The sequence below is a fragment of the Cottoperca gobio genome, chromosome 9, assembly GCF_900634415.1.
Source record: "Cottoperca gobio chromosome 9, fCotGob3.1, whole genome shotgun sequence".
NCBI classification, from domain to species: Eukaryota; Metazoa; Chordata; class Actinopteri; order Perciformes; family Bovichtidae; genus Cottoperca; species Cottoperca gobio.
Genome location: NC_041363.1, coordinates 10,671,302 through 10,689,572, shown reverse-complemented (window position 1 = coordinate 10,689,572; position 18,271 = coordinate 10,671,302). Strand labels below are relative to the sequence as shown.

General features: G+C 43.7%; 1 protein-coding gene across 1 annotated transcript; it reads left to right on the top strand.

Annotated features, from left to right (window-relative positions):
• The first annotated feature begins 369 nt into the window (after positions 1-369).
• On the top strand, positions 370-18,252 carry pole (polymerase (DNA directed), epsilon). The gene is made up of 48 exons (XM_029440794.1): positions 370-597; positions 1,175-1,304; positions 1,406-1,486; positions 1,604-1,648; positions 1,730-1,822; positions 1,950-2,104; positions 2,188-2,332; positions 2,415-2,495; positions 2,600-2,707; positions 2,796-2,906; positions 3,026-3,111; positions 3,209-3,328; positions 3,429-3,561; positions 3,665-3,778; positions 3,865-4,077; positions 4,163-4,270; positions 4,353-4,481; positions 4,564-4,666; positions 4,802-4,948; positions 5,036-5,181; positions 5,345-5,493; positions 5,634-5,726; positions 5,838-6,140; positions 6,266-6,461; positions 6,613-6,827; positions 7,787-7,889; positions 7,982-8,062; positions 8,145-8,267; positions 8,404-8,613; positions 8,771-8,983; positions 9,077-9,220; positions 9,310-9,450; positions 9,572-9,725; positions 9,900-10,006; positions 10,138-10,314; positions 10,434-10,657; positions 10,822-11,042; positions 11,169-11,373; positions 11,512-11,685; positions 12,313-12,438; positions 13,383-13,515; positions 13,624-13,819; positions 14,022-14,153; positions 14,334-14,527; positions 14,984-15,184; positions 15,305-15,430; positions 17,666-17,755; positions 17,867-18,252. The coding sequence occupies exons 1-48, from the start codon at positions 530-532 to the stop codon at positions 17,987-17,989; spliced, it is 6,870 nt and encodes a 2,289-aa protein (XP_029296654.1). The 5' UTR covers positions 370-529; the 3' UTR covers positions 17,990-18,252.
• Positions 18,253-18,271: the final 19 nt, after the last annotated feature.

Below are 18,271 nucleotides of genomic sequence, written 5' to 3'. Positions count from 1 at the left end.
GAAAGAAACCCTCCGAAGATCGTGTATTTACAAGATGTTTCAGTCTGTGCTTAAAAACATGGCGTTCTATTTCAATTGAATTGAATAAACTTTGTTTGCATTTAAGCACAATTACGATTCTGAAAGACAATACATTAAATCAACAACAAAATGAAGTAAATACAAATATTAGTTAATGTATAAAATAGATAATAACAGTAAAACAAATGATATATATATACTTTATTCTATATATATATATACTATATGTACTCATATTAATATATTTTCTTCTGTCTGAGTGATATATCTTTTAATAAACGATCTTTGTTCTACTTCCTGTCTGCGCTGCTCTCGCGGCAACTCCAGGAACCCGCCAAACTAAGAAAACACAAGTCGCATCAGTGACAGTGACAGAGGAAACTAGAGGAAAAACCTTTTAAATAACTTCTTAATCTTTTTCAAATGAGACTTTGCGGACAGACTCATACAAACTGAGCTGTAGTTTCATTTATTTCGCCGTGTTGTTGCCGGCAGACTGCGACAGAAGATGGTTCTGCATAACAGTGGACGGTACAAAGCGGAGCGAGGACAAAGTCGAGGAGAGCAGGACAATCAGTAAGTTGTTTTACCTTAAAAGTAACGTTACATACTTCCTTTTAAATTACTCTAGACAGCCACAATACACTGTAAATTATATAAGGCAGTTTGGTAGGTGAGAGAAATAAACCATGATCTTAAACCCTTTTACATTTATGTATTCATTCTAATTGTTGTGTCAATAGATATGGCATACTTTTTTGGTAAGGGTTTGAAGTTTTATGTTTTTAGTCGGGAAGTTTCACTTTATATGTTAAGTACCATAAACAGTTTTTACTATTTTCCACCAGATTGAGACATTTTCTCAAGCTATTTTCCTGGTTTCCTCTAGGGGCATGACTGCTGTATTATGTGTTTGATGCCATACATGAACATCACATTTAACTAATTAAAAAGGTTTCTTTCATAACAACAGTGGCATTATGTAAACAAACTAGCAATTCAAGGGTTACAATCCTGAAAATGAATTTGGTAGTTAAGATCAGAACTGAAGTCTGAAGACTCACACAGGCATTTTTGTGCTCTAAGGAAATCAGAGCAACTTCTTTTAAATTGACACACAAGAGTTAATGTTTGTTATGTGTGTTTGTATTAGGGACGATGGATCCTCTGCCCTCAAGCGGCTGGAGCGCAGCCAGTTCACCGACGAGATGGATGCCCGCTTCGGTTTCGACAGGATCACAGAGCCAGGGGAGAAAACAGGCTGGCTGATCAACATGCATCCTGTAAGTATATACACAGTGTCATGTCTGACCCTTTTTGAAAGTCTTGAGGAGAAAATGGTGATAATAAATGTGACACACTATGCATCTTTTTCTATTTCTAGACTGAAATCCTGGATGGTGACAAGAGGATGATCAGTGCTGTGGACTATTATTTCATACAGGAGGATGGAAGCAGGTTTAAGGTGTGTTGGAGAGAAATAAGCCCAGTGCTGTGAGACAACTGGTTCAATACTGGTTCCTTAGTTATCATTTAATAAACTGCTCTAACATATCCCTCCTGATATTTATCCTGTTTTTAGGTGGCCCTCCCATTCAAGCCATACTTTTACATTGCCACAAAAAAGGTAAGTCCACGTCTGTCATTTGGTTCTGCCGCCATGTAAACATATTTACTCTTTCCTTAAAGCAAACTTTATTTTTTTTAGAATTGCGAGAGAGAAGTAATCTCGTACGTGTCGAGGAAGTTTCAAGGAAAGGTGTCAAAGCTTGAAGTTATCCTAAAAGAGGACCTAGACCTGGTGAGAGTTTAGTTTTTAGTGTCTTTTGACAGCATTAAAGTGTTGCATATTATACTTAAAAAATAAATGATTTGAACACAGCAGCCACATACATTTTACAATGTGTTCTACTACCTGCTCTCCTCAGCCGAACCATCTCGTTGGACTGAAGAGAAGCTACATCAAGCTGTCATTCACCACTTTGGACGACCTCATGAAGGTCAAGCGTGAGATCTCCCCGGCAGTACGCAAGAACAGAGAGAGGGAGAGTTCCAACGACGTCTACACCTCCATGTTATCAAGGTACCAACAGTCCCATTAGTTTCTAATAAAGTGTTATTTCCAATTTGATATTGATCTGCTGACACCTTTGTTGGTTTTTGCAGTGCCCTATCAGGGGGCAATGTGACCTCCGCAGAGGAGGACGGGATGTCAAAGAGAATTTCAGACCAGTTAGACAACATAGTGGACATGAGAGAGTATGATGTGCCCTATCATATGCGATTGTCCATCGACCTCAAGATCCACGTGGTAAAGATAGATTCCTGGCGTCCCGATGTTTTAGAATATACTTATGCTCATTGTTCTAATCTCTACTGTCTTTATTCCTCAGGCTCACTGGTATAATGTTCGATACAGAGGCAGCGCTTACCTACCAGAGATTGTACGGAGAGATGATCTTGTGGAGCGACCAGTATGAGGATTTTATTAATTATGTTGCAACATGGGTTCTGTCATTCATTGAGGTTTAATGTTTGCCAGGGACTTCAGTAACACAGCGCTTCCTGATCTTTTTAGGACCCTGTTGTTTTGGCTTTCGATATCGAGACCACCAAACTTCCACTGAAATTCCCGGATGCAGAGAGCGATCAGATTATGATGATCTCCTACATGATTGATGGACAGGTGAGTTGTATTTCTAATATGTATTATTACTCTGTTATTAATATGTGTCAGTTTGACTAACTCTGTGTTTTACCTTCTTCTTTTTAAGGGTTTTTTAATCACAAACCGAGAGATTGTCTCTGAGAACATTGAAGATTTTGAGTTCACTCCCAAACCTGAATATGAAGGACCTTTTACTGTTTTCAACGAGGATGATGAGGTATTTATAGTGCAAATAAATAACTATTGAAAGGGTTGAAAATATCTCTCAGTGTATAAATGTAACGCTCTGTGGTTGCGTCAGCGTAATAACATGTGGTCACCTGACTTTGGCTGCAGGCGGCTCTCATTCAGAGATGGTTTGATCACGTTCAAGAAACCAAGCCAAACATCTTTGTAACCTACAATGGAGACTTCTTTGACTGGTGAGCTGTTATATTTCTTCTAAAATGATGACATGAATGACTCCTATACTATGATGTTTATCTCTCACCTCTAACACTGTGTTTCCACTCTTTCAAGGCCTTTTATTGAGACGCGAGCTTCTCTCCATGGGCTGAACATGTACAGGGAGATCGGCTTCCAGAAAGATAACCAGGGAGAGTACAAGTCCACTCAAGCCATCCACATGGACAGCTACAGGTTTGCACATCTTGTTAGTTTACCCAAACATACACGTTGGGGGTTAGGGTTCATTTGAGATGAATTGCTCTGACATCGACCTGCTTCTCCTCTGTGTCAGGTGGGTGAAGAGAGACAGCTACCTGCCGGTGGGGAGTCATAATCTGAAGGCAGCAGCGAAAGCTAAATTGGGCTACGACCCAGTGGAGCTGGACCCAGAGGAGATGTGCCGCATGGCAACTGAGGAGCCGCAGGTAAATACAACATTTTTTATTTAGAGCTCTGAAGAATTCTTTCACTTATTTTGAAAGTTGCAATTTCCTTGACTTTTTTTCTTTTCTCCTATTTTCCTGTTAGACTTTAGCTACCTACTCTGTGTCCGATGCCGTGGCCACGTATTACCTGTACATGAAATATGTTCACCCCTTCATCTTCGCTCTGTGCACCATCATCCCCATGGACCCCGATGAGGTTTGTCTTTTGCGTGCATTTTTTGTAAAAGAAGACTGAAATTCCTCAAAACGTTTTGTTATTATTAATTATGTCTTTTCTTGCAGGTGCTGCGTAAAGGCTCTGGGACTCTGTGCGAAGCTCTGCTCATGGTGCAGGCCTTCCACGCAAACATCATCTTCCCCAACAAGCAGGAGCAGGTGTTCAACAAAATGACAGACGACGGCCACGTCATGGACTCTGAGACCTACGTGGGCGGCCACGTGGAGGCGCTGGAGTCCGGCGTGTTCCGCAGTGACATCCCCTGTCGTTTCAAAATGGTACATCTCAGTTTAACTCGCCGCTGGTTCTTGGCTCCGTTACTTTGTATTTCTTTTTAGCAGTGACAATTTGGTGTGTTGACAGAACCCGGCTGCGTTTGACTTCCTTCTGCAAAGAGTTGAGAGGACGATACGTCACGCCATTGAAGAAGAGGAGAAAATCCCTTTAGAGCAAGTCACCAACTTTAACGAGGTACGTTGACTTCACATGTTGTTATTTTTGAAAAGTCATCCCGACTATTCTCAGATTGAAAACGTCTCTGGTATTTTCTCAGGTTTGCGAGGAGATCAAAAAGAAGCTGATTTCCTTGAAGGAGGTCCCAAACAGGATCGAATGTCCCCTGATCTACCATCTGGACGTTGGGGCCATGTACCCCAATATCATCCTCACCAACCGCCTGCAGGTAAAAGAAAAAGATATGCACAGGATAAAAACATATAGAAAAAGCATTGAATTCAATACTTCAATATTCTCTACTTTTACAGCCATCCGCTGTGGTTGATGAGGCCACGTGTGCCGCCTGTGACTTTAACAAGCACGGTGCCACCTGCCAGAGGAGAATGGCCTGGCAATGGAGAGGGGAAATCAGTAAGTTAATGTTGTTTAATTGTCTTCTTATGGATGTGACAAAGAACTGAGGAGCTTATAGAGAAGAACTGTTTCCATAGTGTTGATGTGCGGTTGAATACAGTAAAAGTTTCATTTCCTTCCCTCCGTCTTCAGTGCCTGCCGGCCGCAGTGAGTTTCACCGCATCCAGCAGCAACTTGAGTCTGAGAAGTTCCCGCCATTTTTCCCCAACGGTCCACCTCGGGCCTTCCACTCTCTCAACAGGGAGGAGCAGGCGAAACATGAGAAGAAACGTCTGGCAGGTACTTTCTTTCTTCTTTTTCGGGTTATAAGCGTTCTAAATTGATGTTTGCCAAAGCGTGGTTCGAGCTGTCTTGTCTTTGGCTCAGACTACTGTAAGAGGGCCTATAAGAAGACGCACGTCACCAAGCTGGAGCAGCGAGTCACCACCATCTGTCAGAGAGAAAACTCCTTCTACGTCGACACCGTGAGAGCTTTCAGAGATCGGCGTTATGAATTCAAAGGGCTCCACAAGGTGTGTCTTGGTATTGTTCACTATTTTCACTATTGATTTACATGTTGTTGTTTTTTCTTGCAGTTCAGCCTTCAAACACTTAAACGTTTGTAATTACACGCTGTACTCAAAATGTCTGCTTGCCCATCAAAGTGACATGATTTTAAAGTTTTTTTGTTTTTAGGTGTGGAAGAAGAAACTGTCGGCAGCTCAGGACAGCGGCGACGCTGCTGAGGTGAAGCGCTGCAAAAACATGGAGATCCTCTACGATTCTCTACAAATGGCTCACAAGTGTATTCTCAACTCTTTCTACGGCTACGTCATGAGGAAAGGGTAAGAGTCTACTACCGTTTTCATCATTCAAATCCTCATACTCTTACTTACATGAGCTCTTTAAGCCTTTCCTGCTGAGTGATGAAGGACACTCTGCTGCGGACCTGATGCTGTCTGCGCTGCCTTTGTGTTTCCATCAGGGCGCGCTGGTACTCCATGGAGATGGCTGGCATTGTGTGCTACACCGGAGCCAACATCATCACTCAGGCCAGAGAGCTCGTCGAACAAATAGGGTGAGTGTCATATCGATAATGAGATACCTCATCATCCTTATATGTTCACTGGAAAACACTACAATGCATTTCCATTTCACACGAATCACGTCTTTCGCTTCTACCTCTCAGGAGGCCCCTCGAGTTGGACACTGACGGCATCTGGTGTGTCCTCCCCAACACCTTCCCTGAGAACTTTGTGGTGAAAACCAGCAACGAGAAGAAGCCCAAGGTGACCATCTCTTACCCGGGGGCCATGCTGAACATCATGGTGAAGGAGGGCTTCACCAACGATCAGTACCACGAGTTGGTCGACCCCACGTCCCTCAATTACGAAACCAGGTCAGAGAACAGCATCTTCTTTGAGGTGGACGGACCGTACCTGGCCATGATCCTGCCTGCCTCCAAGGAGGAAGGGAAGAAGCTGAAGAAAAGGTATAGCAAGTTAAATGTACTATTGAACTTCTGACTTTGGTCGATGGGACTGATTTGTTACTAACAAGGTTCATATTAAAATGTGAAGTGATTGTGATGCTTTAAGGTTTCTCTGTTTGTTTCAGGTACGCGGTGTTTAATGAGGACGGCTCTCTGGCTGAGCTGAAGGGTTTTGAAGTGAAGAGAAGAGGAGAGCTTCAGCTCATTAAGATTTTTCAGTCGTCAGTGTTTGAGGCTTTCCTCAAAGGTGCCAATCTGGAGGAGGTGTACGCCTCTGTAGCCAAAGTGGCTGACTACTGGCTGGACGTTCTGTACAGCAAGGTAAAAACGGCATTCTAGTAATACAAGATATTTATTCTTCATCGAATGTTTTTAAATCATTAATCAACAATATCATTTGCAGAGAAAGCTCAAATCAAAATGTTGATTCAAGTCATTCTCTTCAGCTGTTTTATTCCACTGGCTTTTCCAGGCTGCCAACATGCCAGATACGGAGCTGTTTGAACTGATTTCAGAGAATCGTTCAATGTCCAGGAAGCTGGCGGACTACGGAGAGCAGAAGTCAACTTCCATCAGCACAGCTAAGAGACTGGCTGAGTTCCTCGGAGACCAAATGGTGAAAGACGCTGGTCTGAGCTGTCGCTACGTCATCTCCCGAAAACCTGAGGGTTCGCCTGTCACAGAGAGGTGAGACGACGGCTCTGAAAATAAACTCTTGTAACAGTAGACATGCTTTAACAGTTCATTATATTATATATAAGGTTGTACTAATGCTCTTAGAATAATATTTAGTAGTCAAATCGTTTGCTTTCACCCTTTCATGTGAAAGCCAAGTAGTGTGAGCAGGCTCAAGGTGTGTGAGTCTTTTTCACACAAGACATTTTGACTAATCATACGTCATAATAAGAAAAGCACATGTGTTACTAATAACATTTACTTAATGATGGCTATAATGGCACATTTCCAATGTTCCAATATTGTTATGCCATCGACACAGGTAGGTTCTTACGCAGATCTGGAGCTTCTGGTTGTAGTTACGGATGTAGTCTATCACTGATTCGGGGAGTAGTCGCTGATCTATCACTAATTCGGGGAGTAGTCGCTGATCTATCACTGATTCGGGGAGTAGTCGCTGATCTATCACTGATTCGGGGAGTAGTCGCTGATCTGTCACTGATTCGGGGAGTAGTCGCTGATCTATCACTGATTCGGGGAGTAGTCGCTGATCTGTCACTGATTCGGGGAGTAGTCGCTGATCTATCACTAATTCGGGGAGTAGTCGCTGATCTATCACTGATTCGGGGAGTAGTCGCTGATCTGTCACTGATTCGGGGAGTAGTCGCTGATCTATCACTGATTCGGGGAGTAGTCGCTGATCTATCACTGATTCGGGGAGTAGTCGCTGATCTATCACTGATTCGGGGAGTAGTCGCTGATCTGTCACTGATTCGGGGAGTAGTCGCTGATCTGTCACTGATTCTGGTTTCCTGTCTCCTTCCCCCGCTTTTTCCGTCTAACAACATGCACTGCCAAGATAATAGATGTGACCAAAATAAAATGATGCTTTCCCGATGTTTGTGGAAAACAAGCAATGTTACCAGAACTAAAAGCATTGAGTTTGATTGATTTGTGTCTCTCTCCATCAGAGCTATTCCTCTGGCCATCTTCCAGGCAGAGCCCAGTGTGAAGAAACATTTCCTTCGTAAGTGGTTGAAGATGCCCAGCACGCATGACTTCGACATCCGCTCGGTGAGCTTTTAACATTTTTGTGCACTTTCTTACAAGTTTTTGGTATCCTGTGTGAATTTGATTGTGACTCTGACATCAACATGCCTTTTCAGATCCTCGATTGGAATTATTACATAGAGCGGTTGGGTAGTGCCATCCAGAAAATCATCACCATCCCTGCAGCTCTTCAACAGGTCCGAGTGAAACGCATTTCATTGGTCTCTCGGTCCATAATGAGCTGATGTACAGATTGTAATTGTTTCTGTTCATCATCAGGTGAAGAATCCGGTGCCCAGAGTTAGGCACCCTGACTGGCTTCACAAGAAACTCCTGGAGAAAAATGATATCTACAAGCAAAAGAAAATCAGTGAGCTGTTCACCAGCGAGGGCAAGAGACAGGTTTGTCAAACTGACAACACAGAAAGTTTCCCCTACCCCGTCATGCATGTTACAGCTTCACTGCTTTAGTCAGAACCACTTGAAATGTGCAGATGTTTACCACGATAAGTTTTCTAAATGGCCTCTTCTCTCTCAGGTGGCCCATCAGCCCCTTGAGGCAGGCCAAGCCGCGGACATAGAGGACTTTGGGATGCCACCCAGACCTCTGCAGCCAGCCATCCTCATCAGCACTAAGCGGAAGCGAGCTTTTCAGGGAGAGGACAGCCAGGTGGAGTCCCAGGATTTGGAGCTCACACAGTCCTGGAGAGAGATTCTGGGACCACCCCCATCTATGGGGAAGACACGGGTAAGCTCGCAGCAACAAGCACAAAGGGATGCCTGTTGTGTCATTGTGCGGATTCAAGCGAAGTTCTAATGCCTTCTGAATATATTGGAAATGACTCATTCACATTTGTTCCAGCATTTCTGGAGATCTATTACAAAATAACTTTGTGTGTGTACAGGAGGAGCGTCTTGTGTGGCTGCGTTACCATAAGAAGAAGTGGGAGCTGCAGCTGAGGCAGAGGAAGGAGAGAAAGAAGAGACGGAGGCTGCTGGATGGTGTCGCTCAACCCGTAGGGGGAGGAGTGATCAGAGATGGCCCCACCACCGGCCTGGGAAGCTTCCTCCGCAGAACAGCACGTAGTATCTTGGACATGCCATGGCAAATTGTGCAGGTGGGGAAAAGCCACCCCGTTATGATCATCAAATCAGTTTAATAATTCAAAGGAAAGCATGTAAACTGTGATGCTTTGCTCCCTGCCTCTCAGATTGCAGAGACTAGTCACCCCGGGCTGTACAAGTTGTGGGCTGTGATTGGAAATGACCTCCATTGCATGAAGCTCAACATCCCTCGTGTCTTCTATGTCAATCAGAAAGTCCCAAAACAGGAGGAGGGAGCCACGTACAAAAAGGCACGCAATGAGAAAATTGCAGTTTTTCAATTATACAATATATGTGTTGTTATAATAGAGCTGACTAAATAGATATTCTTTGGCTTCAGGTGAACCGCATGCTGCCTCGCTCCAACATAGTGTACTACCTTTATGAGTACTGTGTCCCAGAGGACATGTACCAGAAGAACCTCAATGAGATCAACGCTGACCTGTCGGCCCCGGACATCGAAGGAGTCTATGAAACGCAGGTATCGTATTCACACCTCCCAGTGTTTTTATATCCTCAGTCATGATGCTCTCTCTCTCGTGTGTGTGTCTGTGAGTCCCATTTGTTTTCAATTGTAAACAACGTGCAGCGATCTCTTGCAGGTCCCATTGCTGTTCCGTGCGCTGGTGCAGCTCGGATGTGTGTGTATGGTCAATAAACATATCGTGAGGGATCTGGCCGGCAGGGAGGCCGACACTTTTGACCTGGAGCATCTTGAGATGAGATCTCTGGCTCAGTTCAGCTACCTGGAACCTGGTAAGACCCGCCTCACACACTGGTCATGTTGAATTGATATCAAAAGGATCCTATTAGGATTATTGTTTTGTTTTCCCTCTAACCTAACATGTGGCCTGATATCATAGGATACGGATCATGAAATGTGTTCTCTGTAAGTTTTACATCACGGCATTATCTTTCCTCTCTTCTCAGGGAGTGTTCGCCACATGTACCTGTATCATCACAGTCAGGGTCACAAGGCTCTGTTTGGCCTGTTCATCCCCTCTCAGCGCAAAGCCCACATCTTTGTCCTGGACACAGTAAGAACAATACATTTCTTTATTTCTTCCACTGTCGTCCTCTCGGGGTTTTCACTCGTATCTCAAGTGAGGTTGTAGTGAAATTCCAGCTGGTAGAGAACAACCCTCATGTCTTCATTGTATCTCCTAAGGTCAGAAGCAACCAGATGCCCAACCTGACTAACCTCTACACAGCTGAACGCACTGCTCTCCTGGAGAAGACGAGCGAGGAGCTTCTTCCTCCAGAGAAACACAACTTTGAGGTCCGAGCTGAAAACGACGCAAAGGCTATTTACCGCGCCCTGCAGCGCACACTGCTGAACTACAAGGTAAGTGGAGCTATTTAGATACCTTATTATCTTCTGGTGATTACGTACACAGACGTTAGCAATTATGTTCATGTGACTAAATTGGTGATGTAATCAAGTGTCTGTTGCTGTTTTTATAGGAGGAGCGTCGTGGGCCCACCCTCATCGCAGTGCAGTCAAACTGGGATTTGCGGCGGTTGTCAGCAGGGATGCCGGTGCTTGAGGAGTTTCCAGTCGTTCCCGTACATGTTGTTGATGAGATTAGCTACAACGTGCTGGACTGGCAACGCCACGGTGCCCGGCGCATGATCCGCCACTACCTCAACCTGGACAGCTGCCTGTCACAGGCTTTCGATATGGCGAGGTACAAACTACACTGCTAGCTCTGTGGATTTCATATTGTCTACCAACCACCTGGCGTAGTTGCTGTTGTCTCAGAAAGTGTGTTTTCAGTTGGTATTTATTGTTGACAGTATTTTGTCCAAGAAACGTTTGAACTTTTAATACTCATACGTCTCTCGCTTTCAGGTATTACCACTTACCTGTGGGGAACTTGCCTCAGGATGTGTCCATCTTTGGCTCAGACTTGTTCCTGGCAAGACATCTGCGGAAACACAACCACCTGCTGTGGCTCTCGCCCACAGCCAGGCCCGACCTCGGAGGAAAAGAGGCTGACGACAGTCGTCTGGTGATGGAAAGTGATGACAGGGGTTCTGTGGAGATCAATGCTCAAGGATGCTATTCCACAGGTACTCGCATACCAGGAACACACTTCATCTGTGTCCAAGAAAAAGTGAAAGATCCTAAAGCAACTGTACATTTGTGAAGCGTCTTTCTCGGTATTTACAAACCATCCTGTTTTCGGTTTCTTACAGTGTGTGTGGAGTTGGACCTGCAGAGCCTTGCGGTGAACACCATCCTCCAATCACAACATGTCAATGACATGGAGGGCGGAGCAAGTCTGGGTGTCAGTTTTGATGTGATACAGCAGGCCTCGTTGGAGGACATGATGTCAGGGAACCAGGGAGCCAGCGCTCTCGCTAGCTATGATGAGACTGCTCTCTGCTCCAACACCTTCAGGTGTGTAAACAGCTGCAGTACGTGACTATTTACACCGACCTGCATACGGTCTAACAATACAGGTGTGTCAAGGAAGCATGCCGTGCTTTATTCTTTTGTGTTTTGCTCACCTCAGTGTTTGCTCTGTTGCATGAGCAGGATCTTGAAGAGCATGGTGGTTGGATGGGTCAGAGAGATCACACAGTACCACAACGTGTATGCAGACAACCAGGTGATGCACTTCTACCGCTGGCTGCGCTCCCCCAGCTCTCTGCTCTTTGACCCCGCACTGCACCGCACCCTGCACAACATGATGAAGAAGGTGTTTCTACAGTGAGTGCCACATCGTCCTCTATACTGTTTATTTAGTCTTGAATGTGCGGATGCCCCGAGAGGCAAGAACTGAAATTAAAAACAGCTGGAAAAATAGTTTTCCCAGGATTATTTTTCTAAATGACTTTTTTCATCTGGGACAACAGATGGAATACAAAAACTATTTTTTATTCTTTGCAGTTTCTTCAAGTGTTTGTTGATCTAATACTTATTTAGTCACAAGAGGTTGAAGTGTACCACTACCCCATGTTCTAAATCGGACTAAAATACTTTCACAGATGAGAAAATGATCCTGGCACTCAGGCTTTCTATATAAAAGCTTTGTTTTGAAGTAATAGTAAATCTTTAATGTATCAGCACCTGTTATCAGAGAGCACCTAGGGTCTCTAGTGAGGGTGAGGCAACTAATTGAGTTTCTGATTCGCTGTGCTGTCCCCGGGTCAAATATTATCGATGTCTGGTTTGGAATTTGAATTAAACGAATAATCCCTGTTAGGAAAGTTGACACGATTGTGTGAACTGAGACTCGTAATGATCCATTGATATACATGTATCTCCACCTTCTGATATGAATAACTGCCACCGTGTCATCTTCTTTCATTAATCATTCTCTCATCTTGCCGTCAGGTTGGTTTCAGAGTTCAAACGTCTCGGCTCCACTGTGGTGTATGGAAACTTCAACAGGATCATGTTGTGCACCAAAAAACGGAGGATAGATGATGCCATTAGTTATGTGGAATACATCACCAACAGGTCAGACATTCACTCACTACACATGTGTATACTGTATATCTTTGGAATGGTGTCACTCGATTTATGCAATTATATATTATTATTATTATTATTATTATTATAATATATCATCTTTACTTAATACAAAGATATCTTCATACCTACATCAACATGGAAAACGTATAGATGTAAAAGGAACTGTCTTTAGTACATACCCATTAGTACAGTTATTAGTTTGCCAGATGGGTGTTGTCTCCATCATGGAAAGTGAATTCTATAAAGCAAACTTAAAAGAGGACAACAGCCCATTAGACCAACGGGAATTAATGGTCAAGAAATAGAAATAAATCGATATCGTAACGGGAAACAAAATATCTTATAGACTTTGGTTAGTGGAACATTATTATGGTCAACACCAGATGTTTTTTCCGGCCTTGAATGCAGCATCACAGCAGAATGATTGAAATGAGCTGTGGCCAATAAACGAATGCTTTTAACCGTTTGTAGACTTTTCTGTAGATCATTTCTGATCATCTTCCTGCGTTGACGGGGGGGGGGATTCTATTTAGTTCTCTCCTCTCCTTTCCTCCGCTCTGTGTGTGTGTGTGTGTGTGTGTGTGTGTATGTGTGTGTGTCAGCTGCGATGCCCCGCCCTTAGCAAATCGGAGCGAATGTGAATACGCAAAGTAGACAGTACAAACTGAAACATGCACATAAATTAGATCAATAACAAGCGTTTAGTGTATTTAATAAAAGAGCACCTGTCGATGTGAAAAGTGAGTTGAGAATAAAAAATTAAAGATTCGAGAGAAAAAACAAAACACCTTGAATTTGGTGGCGCAGCGCCGCTCCCAGACAGTGGTAGGGGAAACACTGCACATGAAGGTATTTTATCAAAGAACCCACTTTTCAGTCTCTCCTGTCCCAATGTAACTGAAAGAATCACCTTACTGTTTCTCCTCTAGCATCCACTCCAGAGAAATCTTCCACTCTTTGTCCATCTCCTTCTCCCGATGCTGGGAGTTCCTGCTGTGGATGGATCCCGCCAACTACGGCGGCGTGAAGGGCAAACTGCCCTCCAGCGTCACGTTTGGAGAGGTAATTCAAACTGCAACTTTACTGCCTTTACAACATATTTGCAATGATTAAAGTAGCAGAACACAGAAGTCATGCCTCCCCCCCCCCCCCCCCCATTGTCCGTTTTAGGAAGGAGCCAAACAGAAGAAAAAGAGCCGAGGGGAGGCCGATGAGGAGGGCAGTGAGGATGAAGATGAGGATGAAGTTGAGGAAGATGACGGGGAGACGGATGAGGTGGATGAGCTCATTGAGAGCAACTGGAACATCATGCAGTATCTGCCTCAAACTGCCTCCTGTCAGAAATACTTCCTCATGATCGTCTCCGGTAAACAATAAATGAAGTTTATTTGATAGGGACTGAAACCGCTATCCAATGCAAGTGTCATAGCAACGTGTTACAGCGAATGCTACTTTGCAACACCAGTGACTCCCTAGCACGGCTTTTTCTAAATTTACACTCATTTGTTTCTTTTCTTTTTTTCTTGCCTATTCGCTTGACCTTCACTTGCACAAACTTTCCCGGTCAGCCTACGTTGCAGCGGTCTACCACAGCATGAAAGAGGAGCTGAGACGTAACGCTCCCGGAGCAACGCCAGTCAAGAGGCGTGGAGGCAGCCAGGCTTCCCAGCAGGTTGTGGGGGACTTGAGTGCTCTTCCTGGTAAGACACCGTTTAGCAAGCTGCTTTAGTTACTAAAGAGTTCCCTTAGTTTAGGAACTTCACATTACACTCATTAGAGTCGCCGCAGACGAGTGTCCGTTACTTATGTCGAGGTGCTTTTAATTGAATTTTGATAGATTTCCTCTCAGATGTGATGGATTGTTTTTACTCCCCCCACAGGAATGATCTCTTTCTCCCAGGAATATGTGTCCAACGAGTTGACGCAGAACTTTTTTACCATCACTCAAAAGATCCAGAAGAAGGTGACGGGTACCAGGAGTGTCAGCCAGCCCTCAGAGATGTTCCCCGTCCTGCCTGGATCCCACCTGCCACTCAACAACCCAGCGCTGGAGTTTATCAAATATGTCTGCCAGGTATGATACTACGTACACCAACTTACAAAGCTCTCTTCATTTGAGATGCACCAATTGTTATTTTCTTTGCCGAATCCAATTATTTATTTATTTATTTATGTTTAGTCTGATCTGCCGATTTTCTTTCTTTCTAAGAACTATAATTGACAGCATACACAAACATTTGTGTAACTTACCGATGCATATCAGACTGCTGCACCCCCATAATCTTCCCACAGGTCACTTTTTCACACATGTTGTGTGTGCGATGTAAGACCATCATGCGGTACGTGTGTACATTTGACCGGCAGAAAAGCAGATATTTAAGACTGATCGGCCGATCAGCTGATAACGGTCGGTCTTCGAATGGCGGGCAATCGATCGGTGCATTTCTACTTGTGTTGCATGTAGTCATGATTTTCCTCTTCCTACCACATGGCAAGTCCATCTTCTCAATTCCATCTTTTGTCTGCTCAGGTCCTTTCACTGGATGCCAACATAGTTAACCAGGTGAACAAGCTGAAGAGAGACCTCCTGCGTCTCGTGGACGTCGGAGAGTTTTCAATGCAAGCCCAGTTCTGTGACCCCTGTAACTCCTACATCCTGCCAGAGGTTATCTGCCACCAATGCAATTTCTGTCGTGACCTCGACCTCTGCAAGGACCCATCTGTGACACAAGTGAGAGGAGGAGCACTGATGGACTTAATAATAATAATAATATTGCTGTTATTACTCCTATTTTTGAGCATGCTTATAATTATTACTCTAGTTGGATAAACTGTGTGTACCTCTCCTCAGGATGGATCGGTTTTGCCTCAGTGGTTCTGCTCCAACTGCCAGGCGCAGTATGAGACGGAGTCTATTGAGATGGCTCTGGTGGAAGCTCTGCAGAAGAAACTGATGAGCTACACGCTGCAGGACCTGGTGAGTTAAAAGAAATGCTGATTTTTATACTAAATAGATAAAATATCCCGTCAGGGTGTCAGTTGTCCTCGTGGTTAATATACAGTATATATCAGGGGTTACTAACAGGCGGACCGCGGTCCGAGTCCGGACCCAGACGCCGACCTATCCGGAGCCGGACCTATAATCAATAAATTATTGAGGGATTTTCAATTTTGACGGGGCGCTTGTATTTTAACCGGCGCAGCTTTTTTCGTTTTAACGGCACTGGTTTAGCGGTTCAGGAAACTCACAGACCAATTACATGCGAGTTAAGCCATCCCACGTGATGCTACTCAGCCAATCAAGTCTGTGCATTCCAGGCGGCAAACATTGCGACTCTGAATACAGACAGATGGGAGGTGAAAGGCGCGTGACAGACGGAAAGACGAGTTAGCGATACAGGGAGAGAAGACAGAGAAAGGGAGAGAAACACTAACGAAGAGATGAGTGAGCGGCAGACAGGGAGAGAAAAATAACTACTCATGGCGCTCTCCAAGAAGAGAGAAGTCAACAGAGCTTTCAACCCAGAATGGACTCATTCATGTTCATCCTTCTCACTGGAGCACAACACCATGGTCTCATATGCTCAGAGACCGTGGTGCTCATTAGCAAGTGGTGATGTGAAACTGCCACTATGAGGACAAAGCACAACGTTTTTGACCAAACATACCCACTCAAGTCTGAACTGAGGTCACAGAAAATAAGCACTCAGAGCCCAATGTGATTTGGATTTGTGACAAAATAAAAGCAAATAGGCCACCTGTCAGCATCATCAGCCACAGAGAACAGTTTAACCCAGGATGTGGTTAAACTACATATATATTAAACTATATATATATATATATATACATATACATACATATATATACATACATACACACATATATATATATATATATATATATATATGTATGTATATATATATGTGTATATATGTATATGTGTGTATATGTGTATGTATATGTATGTATGTATGTATGTATTATGTATGTTATATATATAGTATATATATATATATATATAAATATATATATATATATATATACTATTATATATATATATCATCTCTCATCTCTCTCCTCTCTTCTTCTCTGTGTGTGTGATCGTCTCCTCTTTCTATGTATCTATCGCTCTCTGTCTCTCTCTCTCCTCTATATCTCTCTCCTCTCTCTAGCCTCTCTCTTCTCCTATCTCTTCTATCTCTCTCTATCTCTCTCTCTCTCTCTCCTCTCTGTCCGCTTCTATCTGTCTGTCTGTCTGTCTGTCTGTCTGTCTTCTATCTGTCTGTCTGTCTGTCTGTCTGTCTTCTATCTGTCTGTCTGTCTGTCTGTCTGTCTGTCTGTCTGTCTGTCTCTCTCTCTCTCTCTGTTCTCTCTCTCTCTCTCTCTCTCTCTCTGTTCTGTGTGCTCTCTCTCTCTCTCTCTCTCTCTCTCTCCTACCTCTCTCTCCTATCTCTCTCTCTCTCTCTCTCTCTCTCTCTCTCTCTCTCTCTCTCTCTCTCTCTCTCTCTCTCTCTCTCTATCTCTGTGCTCTGTCTCTCTATCTGTCTGTCTCTCTCGCTTGTCTCTCTCTCTGTCTGGGTCTCTCTCTCTCTCTCTCTCTCTGTCTCTTCGCATCGCTCTCTTCTCTCTCTCTCTAGCTCTTCTTCCTCATCTCCTCTCCTCTCTATCTCTCTCTCCTGTCTCTCATGTACTCTCTGTCTCTCTCTCTGTCTCTATCTATATCTCTCTCTCTTTAGTCTCTACTCTCCTCGCTCTCTATGTATCATATCTATGGCCCCCTGGTATATCATCCTCCCCTGTAATGTTTACGTTTGTTGTATGTTGTTCACCTCTCTCTTTGCCCATGTTTCCTGTCTGTATATCTACAGTCAATATCAAATAAAGGCAAATGGCAAAAAATTAAAAATAACATGATTAAATGCATACAGAGAATGAATGCCATAGAACTTTATTTTATTATCTAGTCTGACCGTCACAATCACGAGTAACGAGTGAGCCATGTCGCTTCTATCTCATCTCTGTTGAGCGTTGCACATACACAGCGAGTGACCTGTGTTTCCTGTGTAGCGTAAATGAAGCTGATAAATGATATGAAAACAACATGTTATCGGGTGCGTTGACTATAATTCATTAATGTTCCACATCTGTTAAACAACATCTAATAATAACTCCTTAAGTTGCCTCACTGCTAACACCTCTGTGTGATGTTTAGGTGTGTACAAAATGTAAAGGAGTGAAGGAAGCAAACATGCCCCTGTACTGCAAATGTGCCGGAGAATTTGACCTCACTTTCCCAGCCAAGGTTTCTATTCTCTAATAAATGACATCAATTCAATTTAGTGATGAAAGCATACGGTTGTTCTCATTGGACGTTGTTCTCACTGCTGTTTTTCCCCTTTCTTCCATTTCAAAGAGCTTCTCTGATCAGATCACGGTGTTTCAGAACATAGCGTCCCACTACAGCATGAGCTTCCTGGAGGAGACCATCGACTGGTTGCTTGTCATGAGCCCACAGATCAGCCAGAACGCCCACTGAATGTGACATCCAGCACGCCGTCTGCTGCATCTGTGGCAACTCTCCAACTGGGAAGCACTGAAACGTTCCCTTTTATGCACATCAGCCTTGATGATGTCTGTTTCTATGCTGTGTAATCAGGACACTGGTGAGGCACGTCGGAGGAGAAATATATGAACTGTAGATATGTTTGAAGTCTTTATTATGTCACAATAGAATTATGTACGTTTTGTGAATTTCATTTTATTTTATTTTTACTGTTAATAAATATTTTTCCAAATGTTTTTACTGCTCAATTTATTT